The sequence below is a fragment of the Mustela erminea genome, chromosome 3, assembly GCF_009829155.1.
Source record: "Mustela erminea isolate mMusErm1 chromosome 3, mMusErm1.Pri, whole genome shotgun sequence".
Classification (NCBI taxonomy): domain Eukaryota; kingdom Metazoa; phylum Chordata; class Mammalia; order Carnivora; family Mustelidae; genus Mustela; species Mustela erminea.
Window position 1 is genome coordinate 98479237 of NC_045616.1, and position 22408 is coordinate 98501644.

A 22408-nucleotide genomic window follows, 5' to 3' on the forward strand; every position below is an offset into this window, starting at 1 on the left:
TGGAAAGCTCTGCACTTAGCAACACTGCCCTTTCATGCCAGGTCCTGACAAACTGAGGGAGGACACTATAAACCTTCAGGCGGTACATAGAAACCCAGGGCAATGATGCTGAGAACCAGCATAAAACAGGTGGTGGGTATCTGAGAGCACCATCATTTCGCTACAATTTACTACAACTAAAAAAATTTAAAAATAAAAAAAATTAGGCTCCACTAATGTTTGCTGGGGCTTTGCCACCATATGAGCCACTTAAACCAGCAGCAGACTCCAGTGAATTTTCTAAAGCATCTTACACACACACACAGGGCAAGACTGTGCCAGGTGCTTCGGTTTACCTACCATCAGATTGTGAGTGAAAGGTGCTCTTCAAGCCTGTCACAGAGCACTGATAATTTGTTCACTGGTGGATGAGAGGCAGCAAAGCTAACTGAACTCTTTCCCAGGGGTTTGGAGGGCACATGAGAGCCCAGGGGGGCGATCCTCTCTAGTTGGGAAATGGGTTGTACTTGATGAAGTGGAAGCCCAGGGGAAAACTGCTCCCACCACAAGGGGCCCAGTTCTGAGGGTCACGGTGTCATCTCGCCATCTCTCCTGGGGGCGAGAATGCACATCGCTGAGCTAACGCTTAATGCCTTAGGAGGAAAGAAGTGAGATAGGAAGAAAGAGTCATGGAAAAGAGGGCAAGAAACAGGCCGCGGGCTTCAGAGGAAGAAAGGGAAATCAGCACGTTACCACAGAACATGTGTCCCACTTGCAGCCTCTGTCTGCCTGCAGTGGGACAGGGTATGAGATTTACAGTGACGACTGCCTCCAGAGTAGGTCAGGGGAGTGGAGCCAGCATAGAATGAGGGAAATCTTTGGAGATTCTTGTGACTTGAGATGCACTTGTGTTTAACAGACGGCTGTTTCTAAACCTCTCACCACCTCAGTAAGCATTTCTGCGACACTGGTCACCACCCCCTTTCAATCCTCTGCCACTTTCCCGCCCTGAGACGGAAGGCTTTCCATGATAATGGAGATACGATATTTGGAGAGTTGACAGGCAGAAGGCTGGGTGGTTGACTGGCTGCCACGGAGACATGGGGCTATAGGAACGGCGGTGGTGGGGGAGCGGGGAACCAGGCAGGGATGAAGGGAAAGAAGGGAGGGCTTCTCGCAGAGCTACCTAACCAATTTCCTTGTCTGTCCCTCTTCTGATCTTATGTCCGATTTGACTTCAAAGACCTCAGTTCTTCTGAGGGTTTTGTTGGGTTCACACATGCATGCCTGACACTGGGGACATTGCAGCAGTGAGCAGACATTCTGCCCTCAGCAACCCCCCCAAGCCTTCCCAGCTGGGGCGCTGGCTCGGTCATACCTGGCAGGGGAGCTCACACTTCTCCCCACGCCAACCAGGTGCACACGTGCAGGTCCCATCTTGGGTGTTGCAGGCTCCCCCGTTGAGGCACTGGCAGGTCAGGTTACAGCTAAAGCCCCAAGTGCCGCTGGGACAGCTGATGGAGCAGTGCACACCGTGCCAGCCTGCAGCAACAAGAACGCCAGAGTATGAAGGAAACAATGGTGCACATCAGGGCCCCCAGGCCCAGCACAGAGAGCAGGGGCGCTGCCGAGAGGCGCCTCCATCAGCAGTGACCCAAGTACCCAGAATCCATCTGTGCTATATATATGATTGGTCAAAGAGGCCAGGAGCAAGAGGCACCGCTGGGCTACTGGGATAAGACAGGGAGCAGGGGCACCTCTAAGGTGTGGCGACAAGCCATGCAGAATCCTGAGTGTTGCTCTGCTCAGGAAAGTGAAATATATCTATATGGGAGGCTAAAGGAAGGCATGTGTCTGAAAGAGCAACCCTACCTTTAAAGCAAACCCAGTGGACCATGGACATGAATTTCCAGGACCCTGCCTGTTGCAGCAACTAGAGATAGACACATTTTGCTCTTTGCCTAAAATTGGCGCTTGGCTGCATTTCTTGGTGCGACTCCAGGCCAATTTTGGGACATGGCTGTATGTCTGCTTGCTCACTTTAACCCAAAGCCCACAGACTCCCAGACTTTGGGAGCTGGCAGCAACTTCGGAGATCCTACATGAGTCCCTTTCCTTGGCTCACAAATGTAGGAGAACCCACCCTGGATGAGGAGCTGGCTGATTAGACGCTGAACATGGGCACCGATGGAGCTAGAACCCTAGAGGGGTTTTCTTCCCTGTGACTTTAGAAGGTAACAGAATGAAGAGCAGAGAAAAGACTCATTCACCCACTTACCTGCCTTGCAAGTACAAGACCCATCTACAGGTGAGCAGAAAGCATCGTTCTTACAGCCACAGAGAGAGGAACAGTTTATTCCATAGGTTCCCAGTGGGCATGGGATAGAGCAGTCAATGCCCTAGACAGGCACAGAGAGGAAAAGGCATGCAATTTTACTGCATGAAATAAGGCCAACACAAACAAACAAAAATATATCTTGGCACTGCTAATTATATTCCCTGTCTAATTTTAACACTTGTATTTTTTTTTAATTGTTAAATGTCCCCAGCATACAAATTTTAAAGATTCAAGGGCAATGCTAGCTGGCCTGTTTAGGATTCAGTATTAAATGGGACTCAAAAAAGCCTGCTGCTTTCATGAGCTTCTCCTCCTAGCAAATACAAAAAACCTTGTCCCTGCTCAGACAAGCAGATACAGAACAATAAACTATCAATTACAGCCAATAAATAAATAAGCATAAATATAAACTATAGATTAAATTGCAATGCTTCCTAGCCCTCTTTGAATAATATGTAAAATGATTATTGGATGAGGCAAAGCAACAGAACACATACCACCTACAGCATGATTCAATTTATTATCTGACAATAAGCCTAAAACATAGAAGTAGATTATCAAGGATGGCTGGAGGTCATCTTCTTTAAAAACAGAAGAGACTTGGGGTGCTGGGGTAGCTCAGTCGGTTAAGCATCTGCCTTCAGCTCAGGTCATGATCCCAGAGTCCTGGGATCAACCCTGCCTCGGGCTCCCTGCTCAGCGGGGAGTCTGCTTCTCTCTCTGCCCCTCCCCCCTGCTCATGCTCTCTCTCTTTCTCCCTCTCAAATAAATAGGTAAAATCTTTAAAAATAAATAAAAAGAAAAACAGAAGAGACTTAACACAGGCTAAATGAAGGGCTCCACCAAAGAATAGTGATATAGGTTAGAAAAACCTGTAAAAGATCCCCTCAACTCTAAGTCTTTATTACCTACTCACCCCACATTTCACACTCGAATAATTATCAACATCTTCATTGGTTAATCCTGTCTTCTTTCAAAGGAGAGAAAATAATCAAGACTAACCCATTTTCCTTTATTTTTTTTCCCCCATTTTCCTTTAAAACAAAAATTCCTAACCTGTAGTTCAGGAATCCCAGAAACTAAGGGAAAATTCTGCCCGGTGGGCGCATAGGCAATAAGGTATTTCCTTATGTTTCTTATTAGTGCTTTTCATTCTCTTTCTAGGTAATGATGTGACAGATCTTAGTACATTCCCTGTACTTGAGGAAAGGTCCTATATGGTATACAGTGTCAAAACGCTCCTCATCGTACGCCGCGTCTCCTTCCTCCAGAGCCACTCACTTTGAATCCTGGGGCACAGGTGCACTTCCCGGTCACACTGTCACAGTCAGCCCCGTTTTGGCAGTTGCAGATCTGCTGGCAAGCTTCCCCGAAGAATCCAGGAGAACACGTCTCATTGCAGTAGAGTCCTGACCAGCCCGGCTTGCAGGCACACTCTCCAGACATGGGGTGACAGCTGAGAGACACGGATGAAAGGAGAAAGTCACTCCCGGGTGAACATGACACCCAGGGCCCATGCAAATGTTGCTTCAGCCATGAGCAATGAATGGGTGGGTAATTCCATGCACAATAATTTAAACTTCGTTCCCAGGCTTGCTATGATTTAATTAATTGGCTGAAACCCGACTGGTACCACAGAAATGCGGCGTGAAATCGGCATCATGCTCTAACCGGAAGACTATTACAATGGCTTTCTTTTGTCTGAAACTCATTATGATCTTTATAAGTTGAAAGCACTAATTCAGCCATAGGTCCCCTAGATGAGAGGGTTTAAAGAACGACGCTGTCCAGTGCACGACACCAAAGTGGTGAACCGGGGTTTTATGTCCAAGGAACTCCAAAAGCAGCGGACCTTCCTTGCCTGTTTCTGTTCTCCATACCTGCTGGCAGAGCAGCTGTCTCTACCTGAGGCAGCTGCCGCAGGGACTGGCCAGGCGGCCAGCTGTCACTCTGGAGCAAACGGATACATCAGCTGCGCTGGGAGGCACGTGTTAGTGAGGCTGACACAATAGGACACTCTGTGGCACGCAAAACACATGTGCTTCTCACCACAGGAACATCTCAGCAATCAAACTGGCTCTGTTCACAATCGGAAGGCTGTGGAAGACCGTCTCTTCCACCTCTGGTGGAGATAAACCCTTCCTGGTAACTATAGCCCACAGCAGAATCCACTGCCTCATCCGGAACTTTGGTAAGGGACTCTCATCCAGAGACAATCCATGGATTTTCAGTCTTAGAGAGAATGATTTGGGGAAGAGGAGGAGGCTAAGATGGCACAACAGCTCTCCCACTGCCTGGGTACCTCAGTGAAAGCACACAGCCCCTGAGGCCTGAAGTCCTAGTCTGTCAAGGGCCGGTCTCTGCCACACCCCTGTGGGGAGGATGGCTTGTTCCTCTGCTGCAAATAAGCGCCCACAGGCAAAAGACAAGGCATCCGGCACAAGCGTTATTCAGGGAACACGCTGTGAAGAAATACCCAAGTACCACTCTATATTTAACATGGTTTCTTGGGTATAGAAGATTTGGATTTGAGGGACACCTGGGTGGCTCAGTTGGTGAAGTGTCTGCCATCAGCTCAGGTCATGATCCCAGGGTCCTGGAATCGAGCCTAATGTTGGGCTTCCTGCTCAGCAGGGAGTCTGCTTCTCTCTCTCTCTCTCTCTCTCCCTCTGCCCTTTCCCTGCTCATGCTCTCTCTTTCAGGCTCTCTCAAATAAATAAATAAAATCCTAAAAAAAGAAAAAAAGTTTTGATTTGAAAGGCAAGGGTTTGTCTTGGATCTCCTTAGACCTACTCAGATCTACTCGTCTGCTCCCAATCCTTGAGCAAACACTGGGCGCCTTCATCTCAAACTTAGGCCTGTCAAATATCGCGTCTTAGTTCTTCTGGTCCTTTGTTCCTCCGTGTTTACTCTCAGTCACCCCACTGGAGCAGTGGTACCACCAACCACTCAGCTGTTTAAACCAGAAACCTCAGTTATTCCTGGGAACTCCTCCCTCATTTCCCATACTCTTTATCCCTAGGACCTAAAGAGCTGGCCTCCACCCCCATGCCTCCATCCACACCGTCACCACACTACCTGACACTGAGGCTGGGAAACCAGGCTGGCCTTCTGTCTTGCAGCCTCTGCACTCACTCAAGCCCTGTCACCTAAAAAGTAGATGCTCTCCTATCATTCTCATTAAATATCTTCAAAAACTCCCCACTGCACTGGGAATAAAATCTGTGCTGTCTAACACAGCTATAGTGACTATGTTATTTGTTGTCTAAACCAGGACATTTTAAAGAGTGAAGAGGGAGTTTTTAGGACTACAGCCCCTAATCCAAAGAGTCCCTGTGACCCTAGACATCAAGTTGCCCTAAATGCAGCCCACAGACCATTGTTACCTGGCCACTGCCTGCTTCCCAACCTGTCCTCTAGTCATTAGTCTCTCTTTATTACCATGCTCAACAGCAATGGATTTCTTTTACTTGGGAAAAGAACTGAGTGTTGCCAATATAAGGGTATCACGTGGGCTATCCCATACATCTAGAAGACTGCTTCCCCATTCTTCACCTGGGCATCTCCATTTTACCCATGTCTTCCTTCCATTCTAGACCTCGAGTTCTGTGAAGGCAAGAATTTGGCATGTTACCTGACCTGTCCCCAGCCTGCAGTGGGCACACAGCAAACACTGAATGCGTGACGGAAAATGGCAGCTGAGGTACCGAAGGTTCGGACTCTGAAGTCTTGCTTTCCCACATGGATCTGCTTATCTCCCTGAGTCACCCAGCCACTCTGAATGATAATCGGTACATCTGCATAGAAAGGCAAGATTCGCCCTAGAATTCGTTTTTAAAATGTCAGAGTTGTGGCCAAAGGGGAACCACTCTGAATTACAAGGCATACTCACTGACGTGACTCTTCTGGTGCTACCATAAGTCAACACACGTGTAAGCAGCAAGCGTTGACCGAGCCCTGAGTATGTGTCAATGTCATGCTCAGGAATCCATGTGCACATTATTTCATTTAATTCTCACAACACATTCCAGTTGTTGGGTATCATCCCACTTTATAAATCAGGAAAGAGCGACCTAGAAAGAATAATTTATTCAAAGCCCAACACAGGTAGTAACGGAATCAAACCCAGACCTAGATTTATTGATTTGTTTTTACACCAAAGAGAAAGGAGGCTCTGTCGCAGCCTGCTAGGAAGGCTAGATATGAAAAAGAATGGCAAAAATGTAGGACTTAGCATTGAGCAATGGGTCAGCAGGACCAATAAAAGCCTGTATTGTGAAAAAGCAGAGACAAATCTAAATTTACTTCAGGAAGGTCCTACATTTGAGAAAGGGAAAAGAAATTTTTTTAAAGAATTTATTTATTTATTTGACAGAGAGTGAGATCACAAGTAGGCAGAGAGGCAGGCAGAGAAAAAGGAGAGAAGCAGGCTCCAAACTGAGCAGGGAGCTCGATGTGGGGGCTCAATCCTAGGAGACCCTGAGATCATGACTGGAGCCGAAGGCAGAGGCTTAACCTACTGAGCCACCCAGGTGCCCTGGGAAATGAAATTTTTTTTTTAAAGATTTTTATTTATTTATTTGATAGACAGAGATCACAAGTAGGCAGAAGGCAGGCAGAGAGAAAGGGGGAAGAAGGCTCCCCGATGAGCAGAGAGCCCGATGTGTGGCTCCATCCCAGAACCCCGAGATCATGACCTGAGCCGAAGGCAGAGGCTTAAACCACTGAGCCACCCAGGCGCCCCCGGGAAATGAAATATTTTAAGCGTGGATTGGTTAAAGTAGTTTGCCTTACTTTGACATATATTTAAAAAAAAAAAAAGGACATCTTTTAGTAGAAAATATTACTTTACATTAAAAAGGAGAAAATCCTATTCCCGGTGTAGACACAAATGTTAAACAAAACAGACAGTCCAGAGATAGGGGAATTGACTAAGCTACAGGCAGACACAGAGATTGATATTCAACACCCCCCAGTGAGGATTAGTGCAGCACACTGGCTCTCTGATTGATTGGCACTGAAATTAGTATTCTGCAATTTGTAATTAGATATAGGAAGCCAGAGCACTTTGGAAGCATTTGATGGGTTCTCTTGCAGGCAGCTTAATTGGTAATGAGATTTACGTGTTGATGTTAGAGGCGGATTGGAGGTTGAAGGGTAACACACTCCTACTCATTTTCTTTCTAAAGAACAGATTGCTCGGTGTATATGAAAATAGGATTATATACACATAGGAATACCTATCACTTTGTACACATATACAACTAGATATAAACATTCAGGTCAGTTTTTCAGTTTAAGAGTTAAATTATTACATGAGTCTAATACAATATTGGCTAAAATAGAACGAGTCATCAAACTTCCTTTTGTTCATTTCCTTAGGTGTTATTAATGCTCAAATGTAATGACAATTATGTGGCATTTGCAAATAGGCACATCCTGATTGCCCACAGCTATTAAATGTCCTTATTAACAAGAGCTACTGTACATCTCCCATGTGGAATCTTAATAAATCTCCGATTTTATTTTGCTGTTCAAAACCATTTCCATTCTAAGAGTTAGTTTTTGGCTGAAAAGTACAGGTCACAGTGAAAGTCTTTAGGGTCAATAGTAATACTATGATAAAAAACATGAGGGTCACTTATAATTATACTTAAATTCATTTCAACCTTAGGATAGATTGTAAAAGCAAAAATGGCTCCAAATTCTTGGCAACTCCTCCTATCAGAAGGTGGAGTGTTTTGAAACCATAGCTCGTTGTGTGATCTGTTTCGTCCCCAGGGATGATAGCAAACACAACATAGCCAAAGGCTTGAAACGTGTTTGCATGTTGACATTTTGCTCTGTCTCTTGCTGCTTTTGAGAGCCAGTCATCCTGAAAAGAAGCCCAGGCTAACTAACACGCTAGCTGCTAAAGACATGTGGCTCAGGTGCCCATCACAACCGGCCAGATGCTGGACAAGTGAGAGGAATTCTAGAACCCCTCTACCTCTAGCTGGTCCACCAGCTGAATACAGGGAGGAAAGCAGAAGAACCACCAAGCTGAGCCTAGCTCTAACAGTCAAACAAAAAAACAACTGCTAATAAATAATCAACTTATACCACTGTCTGCGGTGTTTGTTTTGTTTTGTTTTAATGCAGCAAGAGCTAACAGATACAAACCACTAACCCAGATACGTGGTTGCATTATCTGTCAATATGTACATGCATGTAACTGAATATTTACCTAAAGACAATATAAACTAATAGTCTGCATTGTGTAAGTTATCTCAGTCATTAAAATGAAAAGTTTTATAGTAAATACACATCACGAATTACATAATAGCAAGCTCCACTTGCTTGATTAAATGATGAAATGAACTAGCTGGATTTCCAATTAATACAAAGATTCGGGGCACCTGGGTGGGTTGGTGGGTTAAGGTTCTGCCTTTGGCTCGGGTCATGATCTCAGGGTCCTGCTCAGCAGGGAGCCTGCTTCCCCCACTCTTTCTCTGCCTGCCTCTCTGCCTACTTGTGACCTCTGTCTCTATCAAATAAATAGATAAAATCTTCAAGAAAAATACAAAGGTTCAATGCCTTTTGGTTCAAAGGAATCTTGTGTTTCTAGGAATTTCACATTTAAGTTTAGGGTACTTTAAGGTACAAGAACCAAGGTGATGGCTTCAATTATGAATTCACTATGACAGTCATTTCATCAATACTGAACTATTTTTAAGAGAAATCTGCAAAAGCTAATTTTTATTTTTTGATTTTTAAATTTTATTTATTTATTTATTTATTTATTTACAAAAGCTACTTTTTAAAACTAGCTTTCAGGCAAGCACTTCCTAGGTTAATTGTTTTTAATCTGATTATTTGTTATACATTATTGGACAGATATTAGTTTTCCTTTGATCCATGTGATTGCCAAATAATTTCCCATACTTCTTTGGTAAAACAGACATGCTTAGGTTCATGTGACCTAAGTCAAATATATCAGGGTATTGATGTCAGTCAAGTGACTATCCACTGGGACCTTGCCACTATTGAACACGGTACCCAATTCTAACAAAACCCACATTCTCTCTGTGTCCCCAATGCTTCTCATAACACAGCTCCCTTCTGTAGGTTTATTAATCTATTTGATGTCAGGATCGTACAATGAAACAGCACTTTGATATTAAGAAGTTCTTAGCTGTCACTACACGAGGCTTACCTTTTGCTGAGACAAGCCTTAAACACTGCAGGAAAGGTAGCCAAACTCATGACTTCTCCCTAATCCTGCCAGCTCCTTAAACACTTGAGAGTTAAAAAACAAACACAGTCCTGCAGAGATGATTCATTTTCACTCCCCAAATGTTTACTTAACCTTGTCACATAAAGAGTGGTAATATGTTCCAATGAAGAAAACCAAAGTTGATTAAAGCAGCTTGCAAAGTTGCTTGAGATACATTAAGAATGCACTTCTTTGATATGTCCCAGTAAAAGGTATTCCAAGCATGCACACATGGGCTCACAGACATGTATCCATGCACGCGTGCGTGCACACACACACACACACACACAAAACCTCTCAAAGTACAAAGTCCATTTTTTTTTTTGTTTGTTTCTAGCAATGGTTTAAAGAAGAGACCAACCACAGGCTTCTGTTTACATTTAACTTTTGTGCATTTGAGAATTGACAGGGCCACAAGTTTACCTTTTAGAAGCATAAATGAAGTAAGAGCTGTGCTGAATGCAATTAAGTAATTCTTGTAACATTTGAACTGCTATACAATGCACCACATTTTTGTCAGACCCAACTTTTCCAGCAGTCTGCAAATGAAGCCCAGAATTCTAAGTGATATGTATCTGGTCCTTGGGGGATGGAGAGGAAGAAAGGGGGTGGAAAGGTATTTTCAGGGGCAGACAAGGTACAGTAGGGTGGGTGGGAACCATGGTTTCCTGTTCTTAAATTCTTCAAGAGATTTTTTGAGCTAAAAGACCCCTGTGAGCTTTACGTCAGAGTAATCAATTCTGAAAACATATTTCACATATGACAGCCACATGTGAAACACTTCTATAAAACTTCCATCGGTATACTTCCTCACTACACAGATGTGGTCTCAAGTCAAAGATGCTGCAGCAAGAATCATTTTCTGTGATATTTTCACATATGAAATTGGCTTAACTCATGTCTCTCATTGCATCTTTGCTTCTAAGGGAATGTCACAGAATCCCTCTCTTAGGGCAATGTTCTACTAACCCCAACAAATTTAATTTTTGGCAATGGCCATTCATTGAGACTAGAACTTAATATCCACCCATGACCATCTGCCAGTTTTAATGTTTCTAACTTGGACCATCACCCACTAAAGAAAGAAGTTGTCCATGTACTTGGTGGTTCCTCTGAAGGATGACCCAGGGGCAAGAAGGTCTCAGGGTGGGCATCTCTCTGGCAATCCATCCTTCCAAAGAGTGGACACTGACGTTCAAATGTTAATAGGGCACATCTTTCCAAGGTAGCTGACCCTCACCTGTGAGTGTGGTCCAAGTGGCAGGGACACCGCTTGTCACATTTGATGCCGTAGAGCCCTTCGGGACATAGGCGTGCCTCACAGCGCTCACCAGCAAAGCCTGCTTCACAGAGGCACGAGCCGCTCACGTGATAGCATTTCCCTCCATTGACACACTGGCAGGTCTCAGCACAGCGAACTCCGTATGTGCCAACGGGACACTCGTCCTGGCACCTACCAAGCAGGCGGGTGGGAGCAGAAGACAGATTATGTAATGCCATGTACAAACACACAGTTGATTCCAACAGGCTTCATAAAGTAGAAACTGAAGGTGCTTTTCGCATTTGTTGTGTTTTTTAGTGATGGTCCCATTATAGGTATAAAAGCAGGAAGCTGCATTACTCTGGCTACAGGTAGTAGTAATAGCCACATGACCTATTCAAAGGAATAAAACAAAACAAAACAAAACAAAAACAAAAACAAAGTAAAATCATGAACTTGGCATAGGAAGCCTGTTTTATACCTAGTGTTTTGCTTGCTAAAGATATACATACATGCATGTATATACATACTGGAAAGATACCAGGAGATACCAGAAGAGAGAGAAAAGTGACTGCTCAGATGAGGAAATTAAAATACTTGCTTTCCCTGTTTCAAAGAGAAAAGTTTGTAGCAAATTTCAAACAATGTTAATTCTCTTGGCTTTCATGGTGGCTTTAATATTTAGTCTTAGCCATGTGGCTGCTTTTTGCAAAGCTGAATGGAAATAATTGCTCCTCATTTAGAAAGTTATATATTTAATAAAGAAAGTCCTCTTTAGATCTGTCAGAGCTATTGCAACCAGGTTTCTTCAATTCCACCTGGGGAACTCTTGCCAGGGGGTGTATGGACACATGGAGTTTCCTAGTACAAAAAAATTTTAAAGGGGTTACTATCCCCTGTTTATTAGAAGGACTGACAAATGGCAAGGAAAAAAATATCAGGTCTCAAAAATTCACTTTATCTTTTAAAAAATGACATTAGAGTCATTTCTGGTGCCAGAGGAAGGACAGGCTCTGGATAAGTTGGATCAGGCGGGCAGCTAAGTGGCTGGAAGGAACGGTGATGGAGAAGAGAAAATTCTCATCACTCCATAGAATGCGTGACCGGTTGTCAGGCCAGCCAAGTTTCTTTCTGACCTGGCAAGGTGACTTCACGGAGCCTCCTGTGACAGAAGGAGCACTTCCTGCCAAGGGAGAGGGAGACGGGGTCTCGTCTAGCCAAGCGCCTGCCATAAGGACGGTACACTTTGTGGGTGGGAATCAGCAGACACTTCCCATGTGGCTCTCGAGTCACGCCAGACCCATGGTCAGAAATGTAGGTCAGCACTGCATTTTTTCAGATCAGTATCATACAAGCAGCAAGTGCATAATAATGAATTCAAGGATATCTGAAGGCAGGAGCAAACAGGCTGAAAAGCAAACCTTTTCCACAGGCTTGGCATATTTTTAATAATAGGGTGTGATTAGTAACAATACCAAGTTTGGATGAGATTCTACTTAAATGTAGAAGCTAAATCAGGTCTCCCTCTGCCCTCCACCCCTACCTCTTTCACTCTTTGGCCGTTAACCCTGGCTGTAGCATATCCTTAATGTGATAGAAACAAGAAAAGGAGCCTCTTGTAAACTTGGTTTCACCTGATGCTTAAGACATCTTGAAGTGTGTTTGTCAAAAGGTAAAATCTTCAAATCCACTGCTCAACTAACCATTAGCAAAGTTCTGAAGTAACCGCCTACAATATAGCATAAAATCAGATGTGTGCTTTAAAATTACGCAGGAGTATACCTATTTTTAGACCAGAGTATTTTTAAAAGGTACTCTATTTTTGACTTGTAAGAAGTCTTAATAAGCCAAGTCACTTAGTTTATTCCTCAAGGACGTACACTTCAGGGAAAGAAATGCCGAGGTGCAGTCATTGGGCCTCGTCATGGATTCCGTTAAAGGCTGGTAAGAACTCTGCAGCCTGTCTGTCCAGATTTTCTTGTGATTCAGTACCAAAAAGGAAAAGATAAACAAGGTAAAATAACATTGCTTTCTCTCTCTTACATGCATGGGAAAACAAATCTAATTGTTAAGCTTTGGGATCCACAATTTTAACTTAGTAAAAAGCTTAGCTCTAAAAGTGGGTGAACCGAGTATAGATCGGAAGCCTGGAAAACCGTCTGCTGCCAAATGACATGGAAGCAGCGTGTATATTTTATCCTATCTTGGCAGGGACTTTCTTTTCTTTGGGAAAACAAAATCCATAATAGCTGGTCCTGACCCATATTTACTTTTCAAACCTGTAATAAAACATACTACTAGTTCATATTATAAATGGCAAGAAGCCATGTGAATTTGCCTTACTAAAGTAGCCACTGTGTAAAGCTTGGTTCATATTCTCATTTCTTTTTCATCAAAGTTGCACATGTAAGAAAACCCTGTTTATAATAGTTATGTCTACTTCCATCTACCAAACCAAGGTAATAGGATATCGTTCTGGTAGTAGACTTTTTCTATCTCAAACATAAAAGCAGAGGCACTTGGGTGGCTCAATCAGTTAAGCATCTGCCTTTGGCTCAGGTCATGATCCTCGGGGTCCTGGGATTAAGTCCTGCACTGGGCTCTCTGCTCAGGGGGGGTCCGCTTCTCTGTCACCTTCTCCCTCTGCCCTCCACCTCCAGCCCATGCTCTCTCTTTGCACATGTCCACTCTCTCTCAAATAAGTAAGAAGAAGAAATTTAAAAAAAAAACAGCAATCATAAAGTAGGTTATAACTTTCAGGTTAGCAGAGTTAAAAGTCTCTGTCAAACAGACTTATCTCCCTTTTTGGCCCCTTTATCCAAAAGAGGCATCATTTCTCAGTGAATTTCATGCCCTTCATGTTGTTTATGTGGTCCCAGGCAGAACGACAACAAAAAAAGCTATCCTAGAAATTAGTAAAAGAGGTAATAGATTTTCTTACAAGTGAAGGCAGAGAGGCTGATAAAGATAGAACAAAAAATATCAGCCAGTAGAAATATGTTAATTTGGAATATATATATGTGTGTGTGTGTGTGCGTGTGTGTACACTATATATAAAATTATATATAATACATATGTATTTAACATATATATGAATATATGTATATATCTCATATATAAAATGTATATATATTTGTTTTCATTTATTGTTTTTTAAAATTTTTGTTTTTGAATAATGCTCTGGAATTGGGAAAAAGATGGTTAAGCTTTAAGTAGATATAATAAAATAGGACACCAATTCCCCAAACCCATGAGGCTCACAGGCTTGTTTTAATATCATTTCGACTACTACAATGCATCTTATTACAAACGGATGAAGAAGGAAATAAGTTAGCATATAAGGGGTGGCAGCTCCTTCCTGCCTGGTCCTTCTGAGCATGCCCCTCTCCAGAGTGCCTGGAATAATTGGGCCAAACCATGATTTAATGTGAAAGAATCGCATTCCTCATTAAACCTGGGATCATGGATCAGTTGCCTGCCTTTTCAGCATCTGGAAGTGCTGCTCTGGGGGAAATATACAAAGCACTGGAAAACAGCCAACTTTTCCACAATCCTAGATCCAGGAAAGCTCTCCCAGTGGAGACCAACGCTATGTCCCCCCAATTCCTGTCTGTCATTTCTGACTTTACCTCCTTTGACTCACTTTCCTTCTTCACTTGCAGGTTCTACGGAACACAGGTGTGGCCGGACAGTCCCACCTTCGCCGGAGCAGGGAGCATGACCGAGGCACAGATCTCTCCCTCTGGCTCACTCTTGGGAAACACAAGCTATGAGCATGGCCCCAAAGGTCTGAGCAATTCCATGGAATCATCATGAAGAACACTCTTTTAACCCTTTCAGAGGAATTTCTGGGAGACTCTGGAAATCATCCTCTCTCCCTTCTTGCCTGGCCGGGCCACAGTACATTTCCCCACCCCAACGTCCTCCCAACCTTTCCGCAAACCCCCAAGACTATTATGTGGGCATCCCCTGGGCTGCTCTGCCTGCCTACAAGGTATCTGTTTTGTTTGTTCTGTCTTCGCTCTGGCTGGCAGGGCCATCCCCACATCCTGGGAAGGCTTTGCTGGCAGCGCCCTGTGGTGGTACCTGCTCCTTCAGGCAGCAGAACTCTGGTTTAACCTCAGAGATCAAGTTCCGCTGACTTCTCAAAACAGGGAAATGCCAAGACCCCAGGCCCTCAAAGCTGCCTTCACCACACCTCCTACCACAAACTGCCCCATAGCTACTCATTTTTCCCTACTGTAGTGACAAATGTGCATTTGTGTGTGTGTGTGTGTGTGTGTGTCTGGAACCCAGATGGAGATGGCATAATTGAAAACAGAAATCACATCATCAGTTTACTGGCAAAACAGAAGTTATCAGAACAACAACTCAAGAAGAAGTTCCCTCTTCACTTTCCTTTGTCTTTCTTTGGCTCCTTGCCCTCTTTGCCTTAATCTAAAATTCACCTGGAAATCAGCTGTTACTCCCCTTCCCTGCATTCTAAATCAGATGACTATAAGCTCGCCTGACATGTTTGTTGTTTCTGTGTTGCCTCAAATTTGAGCCTTAAACTGTGAGGGGACAAGAAAAAAAATTATATAGCTGATCCTTGAGTAACATGGTTTTGGAAGTACATGTCCACTTACAGATTTTTTTCTTCATACATACAGTACTAGAAATATATTTTCTCTTCCTTATGATTTTCTTAACATTTTCTTTTCTCTAGCTCACTTCATTGTAAGAATACAATATATAACACATATAAACATAAATATGTATAAATTGACTGTTTATATTATCAGTGATGCTTCCTAAATAGTAGGCTATTAGTAGTAAAGTTTTGGGGGAGCCCAAAGTTACATATGATTTTTAACCCACTGAGCCACCCAGGTGCCCCCCAAAGTTACATATGATTTTTTACTGCATGAGAGGTCAGTGTCCCAAAGCCCTGAGTTTTTCAAAGGTCAACAGTATTTAATTTTTTAGTGCCCTAAAATATTAGGCAAAAGTATTATTTGGGATTCTGAATAAGATAGTAAGTTCAGAATTCATCTAAAAACATCTATCTAAAACACAACCGTAAGCCAAGATGTAGGTCACAAAAACTTTCTAAGAAGTCCTATAACATATTACATGGGTACCTCAGTGACTCAGTTGGTTAGGTGACTGCCTTAGGCTCTCAGGTCATGATCCTGGAGTCTCAGGATCGAGTCCCACATTGGACTCCCTGCTTGGCAGGGAGTCTGTTTCTCCCACTAACCTCTCTCTCTCTCTCTCAAATAAATAAATACAATATTTTAAAAATATATTACAAAGACCAAGCTCTGAAGGGTGCTGTAATAATTTATAACATCCAAAAATTAAAGGTAAAATACATAACTATATTAACAAAAGATGAAAAGTCTTTTAATGAAGTTAAACAAATACTACTAAGAGAAGTTCTTAATAAAAACAGGGATTAAAAAAAAACCACTTAACAAGAAGTTTACTAAAAACCAGTAACAAATATGAAACTACACTGAAGCCATTTTCAATAAAATTAAGATAGGAGTTTCTGCTTTGACCTCTATTTGTCCTTACTGATTTAGAGGCTTAAATTAATGCAATCATTTCAAGAAAGGAAATAATCATTATAATACTGAAAAGCAGAGACAAGTACCTTTTTTGATAAATGATGAAATAACTGGTGTTTGCTAAACATATCAGAATTAATTAAAAATTTTGGTGGAGAGGCTAAATAAAAACACTCAGGAACAAGTTTTCCTTTATCTTGAAGTAGCCAATTAGAAACAGAAATGACATTTTTCCAAAAAATACAAATTAATTAGAGATAAAGTTAACAAGAAATTCTAAGTTGAGAGGTGGTAGGGGTGGGGGGAAACCATGCTACAGTATCTTAGTAAAAGTTAAAAAAAAAAAAAAGATCAGGACTTTGGAAAGAAAAAAAAAAGGAGGAAAGAAGGTTGAAGAAATACTTAGGTCACAGATCTCACTAAAAAATAATGATAGCTAATTTTTATTGAGTTCCTAGACATCACTTAAATTGATAATCGCTGGTATTTAGACGGTTCAGGGAAATTACTCAACTAGAATAAGAACTAATGTTTGTAAGCTTCCACACTGTTCTAACTGCTTTAATGTACTTATTCAATCTTGATTCAACTCCAGAAGAGAGTAAAATTATAATTTGAGTATTAGCAATGAGGCTGTGTCGAAGGACACAGGTTCCAAAAATCTTTGTTTTGAGCCAACATAGTCCCCTATCTCTCTAAACTTTTTTCTTCAATTTTACACACACATCCACTAAGCCTGGTTACCTGGTCTTTCAGGATGTAAGAAATGAAAGAGCAAATTAGAAGGCGCAGCGTGAGCAAAACCGTCTAGGGTAACACTTTATTATCTAATATGAAATATGACAGTGGCTGGAAGAGTCACATAAGTACAGCCACACATTTGCTCTTATTTCATGTGGGACTGGAGAGCACTAGCAATTCCATCGGATCTTCCTCAGTCACTGCCGCACAGGAAAATAACTGATTTTCTTAATGAAATACTGAATCGTAAGACCCTAACTCTATGCCCCACATACTTGCTAAAGATAACCAGGTACACATCCAATTTTGAAATAAATCTACCAAAAAAGTTTTGAAATATATTTTGATCTTTGAAGTGGCTGTCCAACCACTCGATGGTTGAACCTGACATACTCACCATAGGTTCTGGATAGCTGATATTTTTTAATCTATGTTTTTGAATGTTTCCTCTATATCTTCAATTCAGTATCATCTATGGCTCACTTTCTTTCTTTAACATGTTTTTAAAGATTTTTTATTTGTTTATCTTATAGACAGAGATCACAAGTAGGCAGAGAGGCAGGCAGAGAGAGGAGGAAGCAGGCTCCCTGCTGAGCAGAGAGTCCAATGTAGGGCTCCATCCCAGGACCCTGGAACCATGACCCGAGCCAAAGGCAGAGGCTTTAACCCACTGAGCCACCCAGGCACCCCTGTGGCTCACTTTCTGAGTTGGGAAATAATATATCAAATGCACTGATACTTTATAGATACCTCTGGAATGTTACAGAATAATCACAGAGGTGTTCCCTGGGCTCTTCGAGCTTTCCTTTCACGCCATTACAAGCAGTTGGAGAAAGATGAGACTATCCCTTACCGTTCCCCTGTGTATCCTGGACTGCAATGACATTGGCCTGTGGCAGCATCACACGTCCCTCCATTATGGCACTGACATTCTTGTGAACAGTTCTTTCCGAAGCGACCCTCCGGGCAAGGCTGACCACACACTGTGCCCTGCATTCAAAGAGACTTGGAAAATTACATGGGCCTCCAGCCAGGGAAGGGCCAAAGGAGGAGGGAAAGAAGAGAGGAAACAGAAAGGGAGGAAGGTATAGGGGCACAGGGCTGCAAGAGAATTAGACAATGGGGATTTTAGAACACATGCACTCTGCTCAGCATCTTTAAAACGTTAGAAATTTTAAATGAACTTATTTACTTAGAAAGCCAAAACTCAAGATATGTTTGAAGATGGCAGAATAATCTTAAGAAACACCCATATTAAAAAACTGAAGTTTAAGATAAAGTTACATGAAATTATTATGGTAACCTCAGAAATTTATAAATCCTCCTAAGTGTTTTTCCGTGTGTCCTTACATGTATAATAAGTCAACAATACTTATCGAGCATCTATTACAGAAACAGCAACATCTGGTGCAAATGGAATATCCAAATGCTTTACCATATGTTCTAAGGAAAATATACATTATCAGTGGTTTTATGTCTTAAGGTATAATGGAGCATGAGATGGAAATTTTGTGTACCTGAATTAATAGTAACATCACCTAAGACAGTGGTCCTGTAAGAATGAACCCAGACATATTATTTCAGAAGAAAAACACTTTTATTTTCAGCAGGTTGAACAAACATTGCTGGGCCAAGATCAATAAGAAAGCTTATTTCCTGGGAAGAAAAATCAAGAGAGTAACTTGGACATGTCTCCTCACCCTAGAAGCTGTCCATCTTGTCATGCACTATCATTATATTTATTCCAATCCTATGTTTATAGGAATAAGTACCAATAGGTCAATGAAATACTATGATTTTCTACTTCATGTGGCTATATGACTTGGGCTTATAGCTTATCATCTGTTTATTGGAGTTATTGTTAGCACAAACAACATATCCCAAATAACAGAGATTTTTAAACTGTTTTTTTTTTTTTAACTGTTGCAAGCTGTTGCTTTGTCCTCCTTCTCCCTAAAAAAAGGCAGACTGTGGGCACTCTGAAATTGGAGGCTAGCGAACACCAGATGGTTTTGTAAATGTTTATTCTGGATAGCGTAAGAAAATACATTTCCTCTAACTCCTGGCTACCCACAAAGGCAGTTGGTGTGCTAATTAAGTCTCCTCTGGTGGTTTTTAGCTATCTACAAACAGGGAAAGTTCTTCCACAGACTCTTGGAACCAAAAAAGCCTTTGAGAGATGATTCAGACCAATGCCTCACTGAGAATCATCTATGTGTCAGGCATAGAGCTGAGCTCTGAGAATCAAAGATAAGGTCAAAACCTTTAATTTGTTCACAATGTGGTGCTGGGGGATAAATGCAAAAATAGCTCTAATCCCTCCATTCTAGCACAACTATCAACATGCCTGAAAAAATAGTGTGCCAGGAGTCAATTTGCCATAAGCTGGAGTTCTGGTCAAAGTTCTCATTCTCTCAAGGACTGACTCTGGCTGCATTTGTTAAGAGTCCCACATCAGCTTCAGAGATGCTGTGGAAATACTGTTTATGAATAAAGATTTATGTGAGCAAATAGCTTTAAATGAGACATTCCTCTCCTGAGTTGAAATACACACATGTGTATGTGAAAAGGAATATATATTCATCTTTGAAAAGCACCTAGAGAGACAGCACAAATAAAATATTGTAGAGAGAAGTATAAGTTAGGAGCTAAGCTATGCAGATTGAGAAATGACCCAAAGCATTCAGTAAGAAATTTCTGTCCAGGTAGGGGGCCCAGAGTATAGAGGAAGAGGTGGAGGGGAGGCCCCACTGGGTTGATGGATCCATCCACCCAGTTACTGGGACTCACTGTCCGAGCCTGTGATTGCCACGATCCTGCATCATAACCACCCCTATCAAGAAGAAATTTCCGGTCTCAAGATGAGGCAACACTACCGACAATGTCTGTACACCAGTACTAAGAGTAGAATGCTTGCGCTCTTCATCCAAACACAGAGCTCTCTGGACACTCTGCTGCCCCAACAAAAACCTTCCCTTGCCAAGGACCAAACAATGGCCAAAAGGGCAAAATAATGCCCACAAGAAATGAAGAACAGAAGGAATCAAAGATAATTCAATACTTCCGTCTTGAGCAACTAAGAAAGAAATGCTGGTTTTAACTAAGACTTTTAAAAATCCAAAAAGGAGTAGCCTTAAGAAAGGCCTGGGTGTGTCACAAGTTTGTTCCTATTAACACTGACTTTGCTGGGTATACACTCCTCAAGAGCTCCTTTGTTCACCCCACCATCAGGCACTCAATAAAAGCCCCCTCACTCTGACTCCATTGCCTCATGAAGTTTCTCCAGGTTCTGCCTCTAGAACCAGACCTTGTCTCATCTGCTTACCTCTCTAACTCTCACCTTGGGTCTGGTATTTCTTTTCCACTTTTCTCCATGGCCCTCACACCTTGAGCGCTCCCTTTCTTCCCGTGATTCTTACCAGGAAGTGGACTCCAGTTCTCCTTTGCTTCAGGACTACCACAAGGACATCAGTGGACCCATTCCATCCCAGAGTTGGCTCCTAAGGCGCCAGCTTGGGTGGAGCCCCGTCAGATTGTGGCTTTATGTGTACAGGTCATCTAGGTTGGGGGTCTAACAGAAGAGTCACAAATATGTATCTGGACTCAGGTGAGGGAAGGTCAAGATTTAGAAAAATCACAGGATGACTGTTAAAGTCATGAACCTGGTGAGACTGCCAGAGATTTATAGGGAGAAAAGAGAAGAAGAATAAGACTGAAACCCAGGAAATACTGCAATGCAGTATGTAGAAGATGGAGGTTAGGAAAAAGAGATCTTCAGTAACAGAGGTAGAGGGTTAGCAGAGGCACGGAAAGATTATGAAGGAGGGAGATGGATGAGCAACAGGGTTGTATGTTTTGGCTTAATCAAGCAGTATGAGAACAGAAGGGTCATCACTGGATTTGGGAACTCAGCTTCACTACAGCTCCTGGAGATAGCAGGTGATAGTGAAATTTCTTAAATTTTGTTTAATGAAGGAAACAGACATTGGTCATTTGTTCTTGTGCCTTGAAGCAGATGTAGGCACAAACCAATGCCAGTAAGGATCAATACCATTCCCAGGTTTCAGAGAAATCTGATTAGCAAACCAGCTTTGACACTGAGTGTGTCACATAACATCAAGTCTGTGACATACTACATGAAGAAAGTGTGACATGGTCAAAGTTTGGGAAACATGGTACGTGACAGCTCCTCTTGGATTTTCATGCTGAAGGCTTTGAGAAACTCTGCAATACTTGATAACTGGGTTTGCCTCATTGTATCTCTGGATGTACACGACCAGATAATTTTTTCACATATGACCTATTCCTTTGAGAATAATGATTTCAAAGAACAACAATGACCTACGGAACTTAATTATAAAAACAAGTATAGACATATTTCATTTTATTCTGCTTTGCTTTGCTGTGCTTCACAGATATATTGTTTCTTATTTTTTAAACAAATTGAAGGCCTGTGACAATCCTGCATGTCCACTGTCACCATTTTTCTAACAACATTTATTCCTTTAGTGTATCTATGTCATATTTTGGTAACTCTTGTTGATATCTGAAAAAAGATTTCATTATTATTATGTTCATTGTGGTGATCTGTGATTAGTGATGTCTGATATTACTACAGTAATTATTTTGGTATGTACATTGGTTTTTTAGACATAATGCCATCGTACTCTTCATAGATTACAGTATAGCACAGCATAAAACAACATTTATGTGTAAGAAGAAACCAAAAAATTAATTTGACTCACTTTATTGTGATTCCACTTTATTGCCGAGGTTTGGAACTAAACCCAAAGTATATCTGAGGTACACCAACATTTAGAAATTTCCAGTATTTGACAGCCCTGTCTGTCATATGTGCGATGAGGTATGTCCCTCTTTTTTTTTTTTTTTTGTCCTGAGGGAAAGTGAAGGACAGATGGCCCCTATGTTTTCCATGAGGACCCTTAGTGCATGTCAAGATTTTTTTTTAAAGATTTTATTCATTTATCTGACAGACAGAGATCACAAGTAGGCAGAGAGGCAGGTAGAGAGAGAGGGGGAAGCAGGCTCCCTGCTGAGCAGAGAGCCCGACGTGGGGCTTGATCCCAGGACCCTGGGATCATGACCTGAGCCGAAGGCAGAGGCTTTAACCCACTGAGCCACCCAGGCACCCCAGTGCATGTAAAGATTTAATCACCTTCTACCTGAAGATGGAGGGAAGGACACCAGCATTGAAAATGATCAGCTATCTCCAATTTTGCAATCTCTAATCATCAGGGTAACTTTCCTTTGTGCTAGAG

The 22408-nt window shown here is 42.2% G+C and overlaps 1 protein-coding gene across 2 annotated transcripts in view; it reads right to left on the reverse strand.

Moving 5' to 3' along the window:
- Positions 1-22408, reverse strand: part of MEGF10 (multiple EGF like domains 10) — a 164425-nt gene that overhangs the window by 37175 nt on the left and 104842 nt on the right. For both annotated transcript variants that reach the window (XM_032336849.1, XM_032336851.1), the window contains exons 8-12: positions 17983-18119; positions 10813-11025; positions 3599-3773; positions 2258-2378; positions 1358-1521 (exon numbers count right to left, since the gene is read on the reverse strand). In XM_032336849.1, the coding sequence (XP_032192740.1) occupies positions 1358-1521; positions 2258-2378; positions 3599-3773; positions 10813-11025; positions 17983-18119 (810 nt within the window). The remainder of the gene's footprint in view (positions 1-1357; positions 1522-2257; positions 2379-3598; positions 3774-10812; positions 11026-17982; positions 18120-22408) is intronic.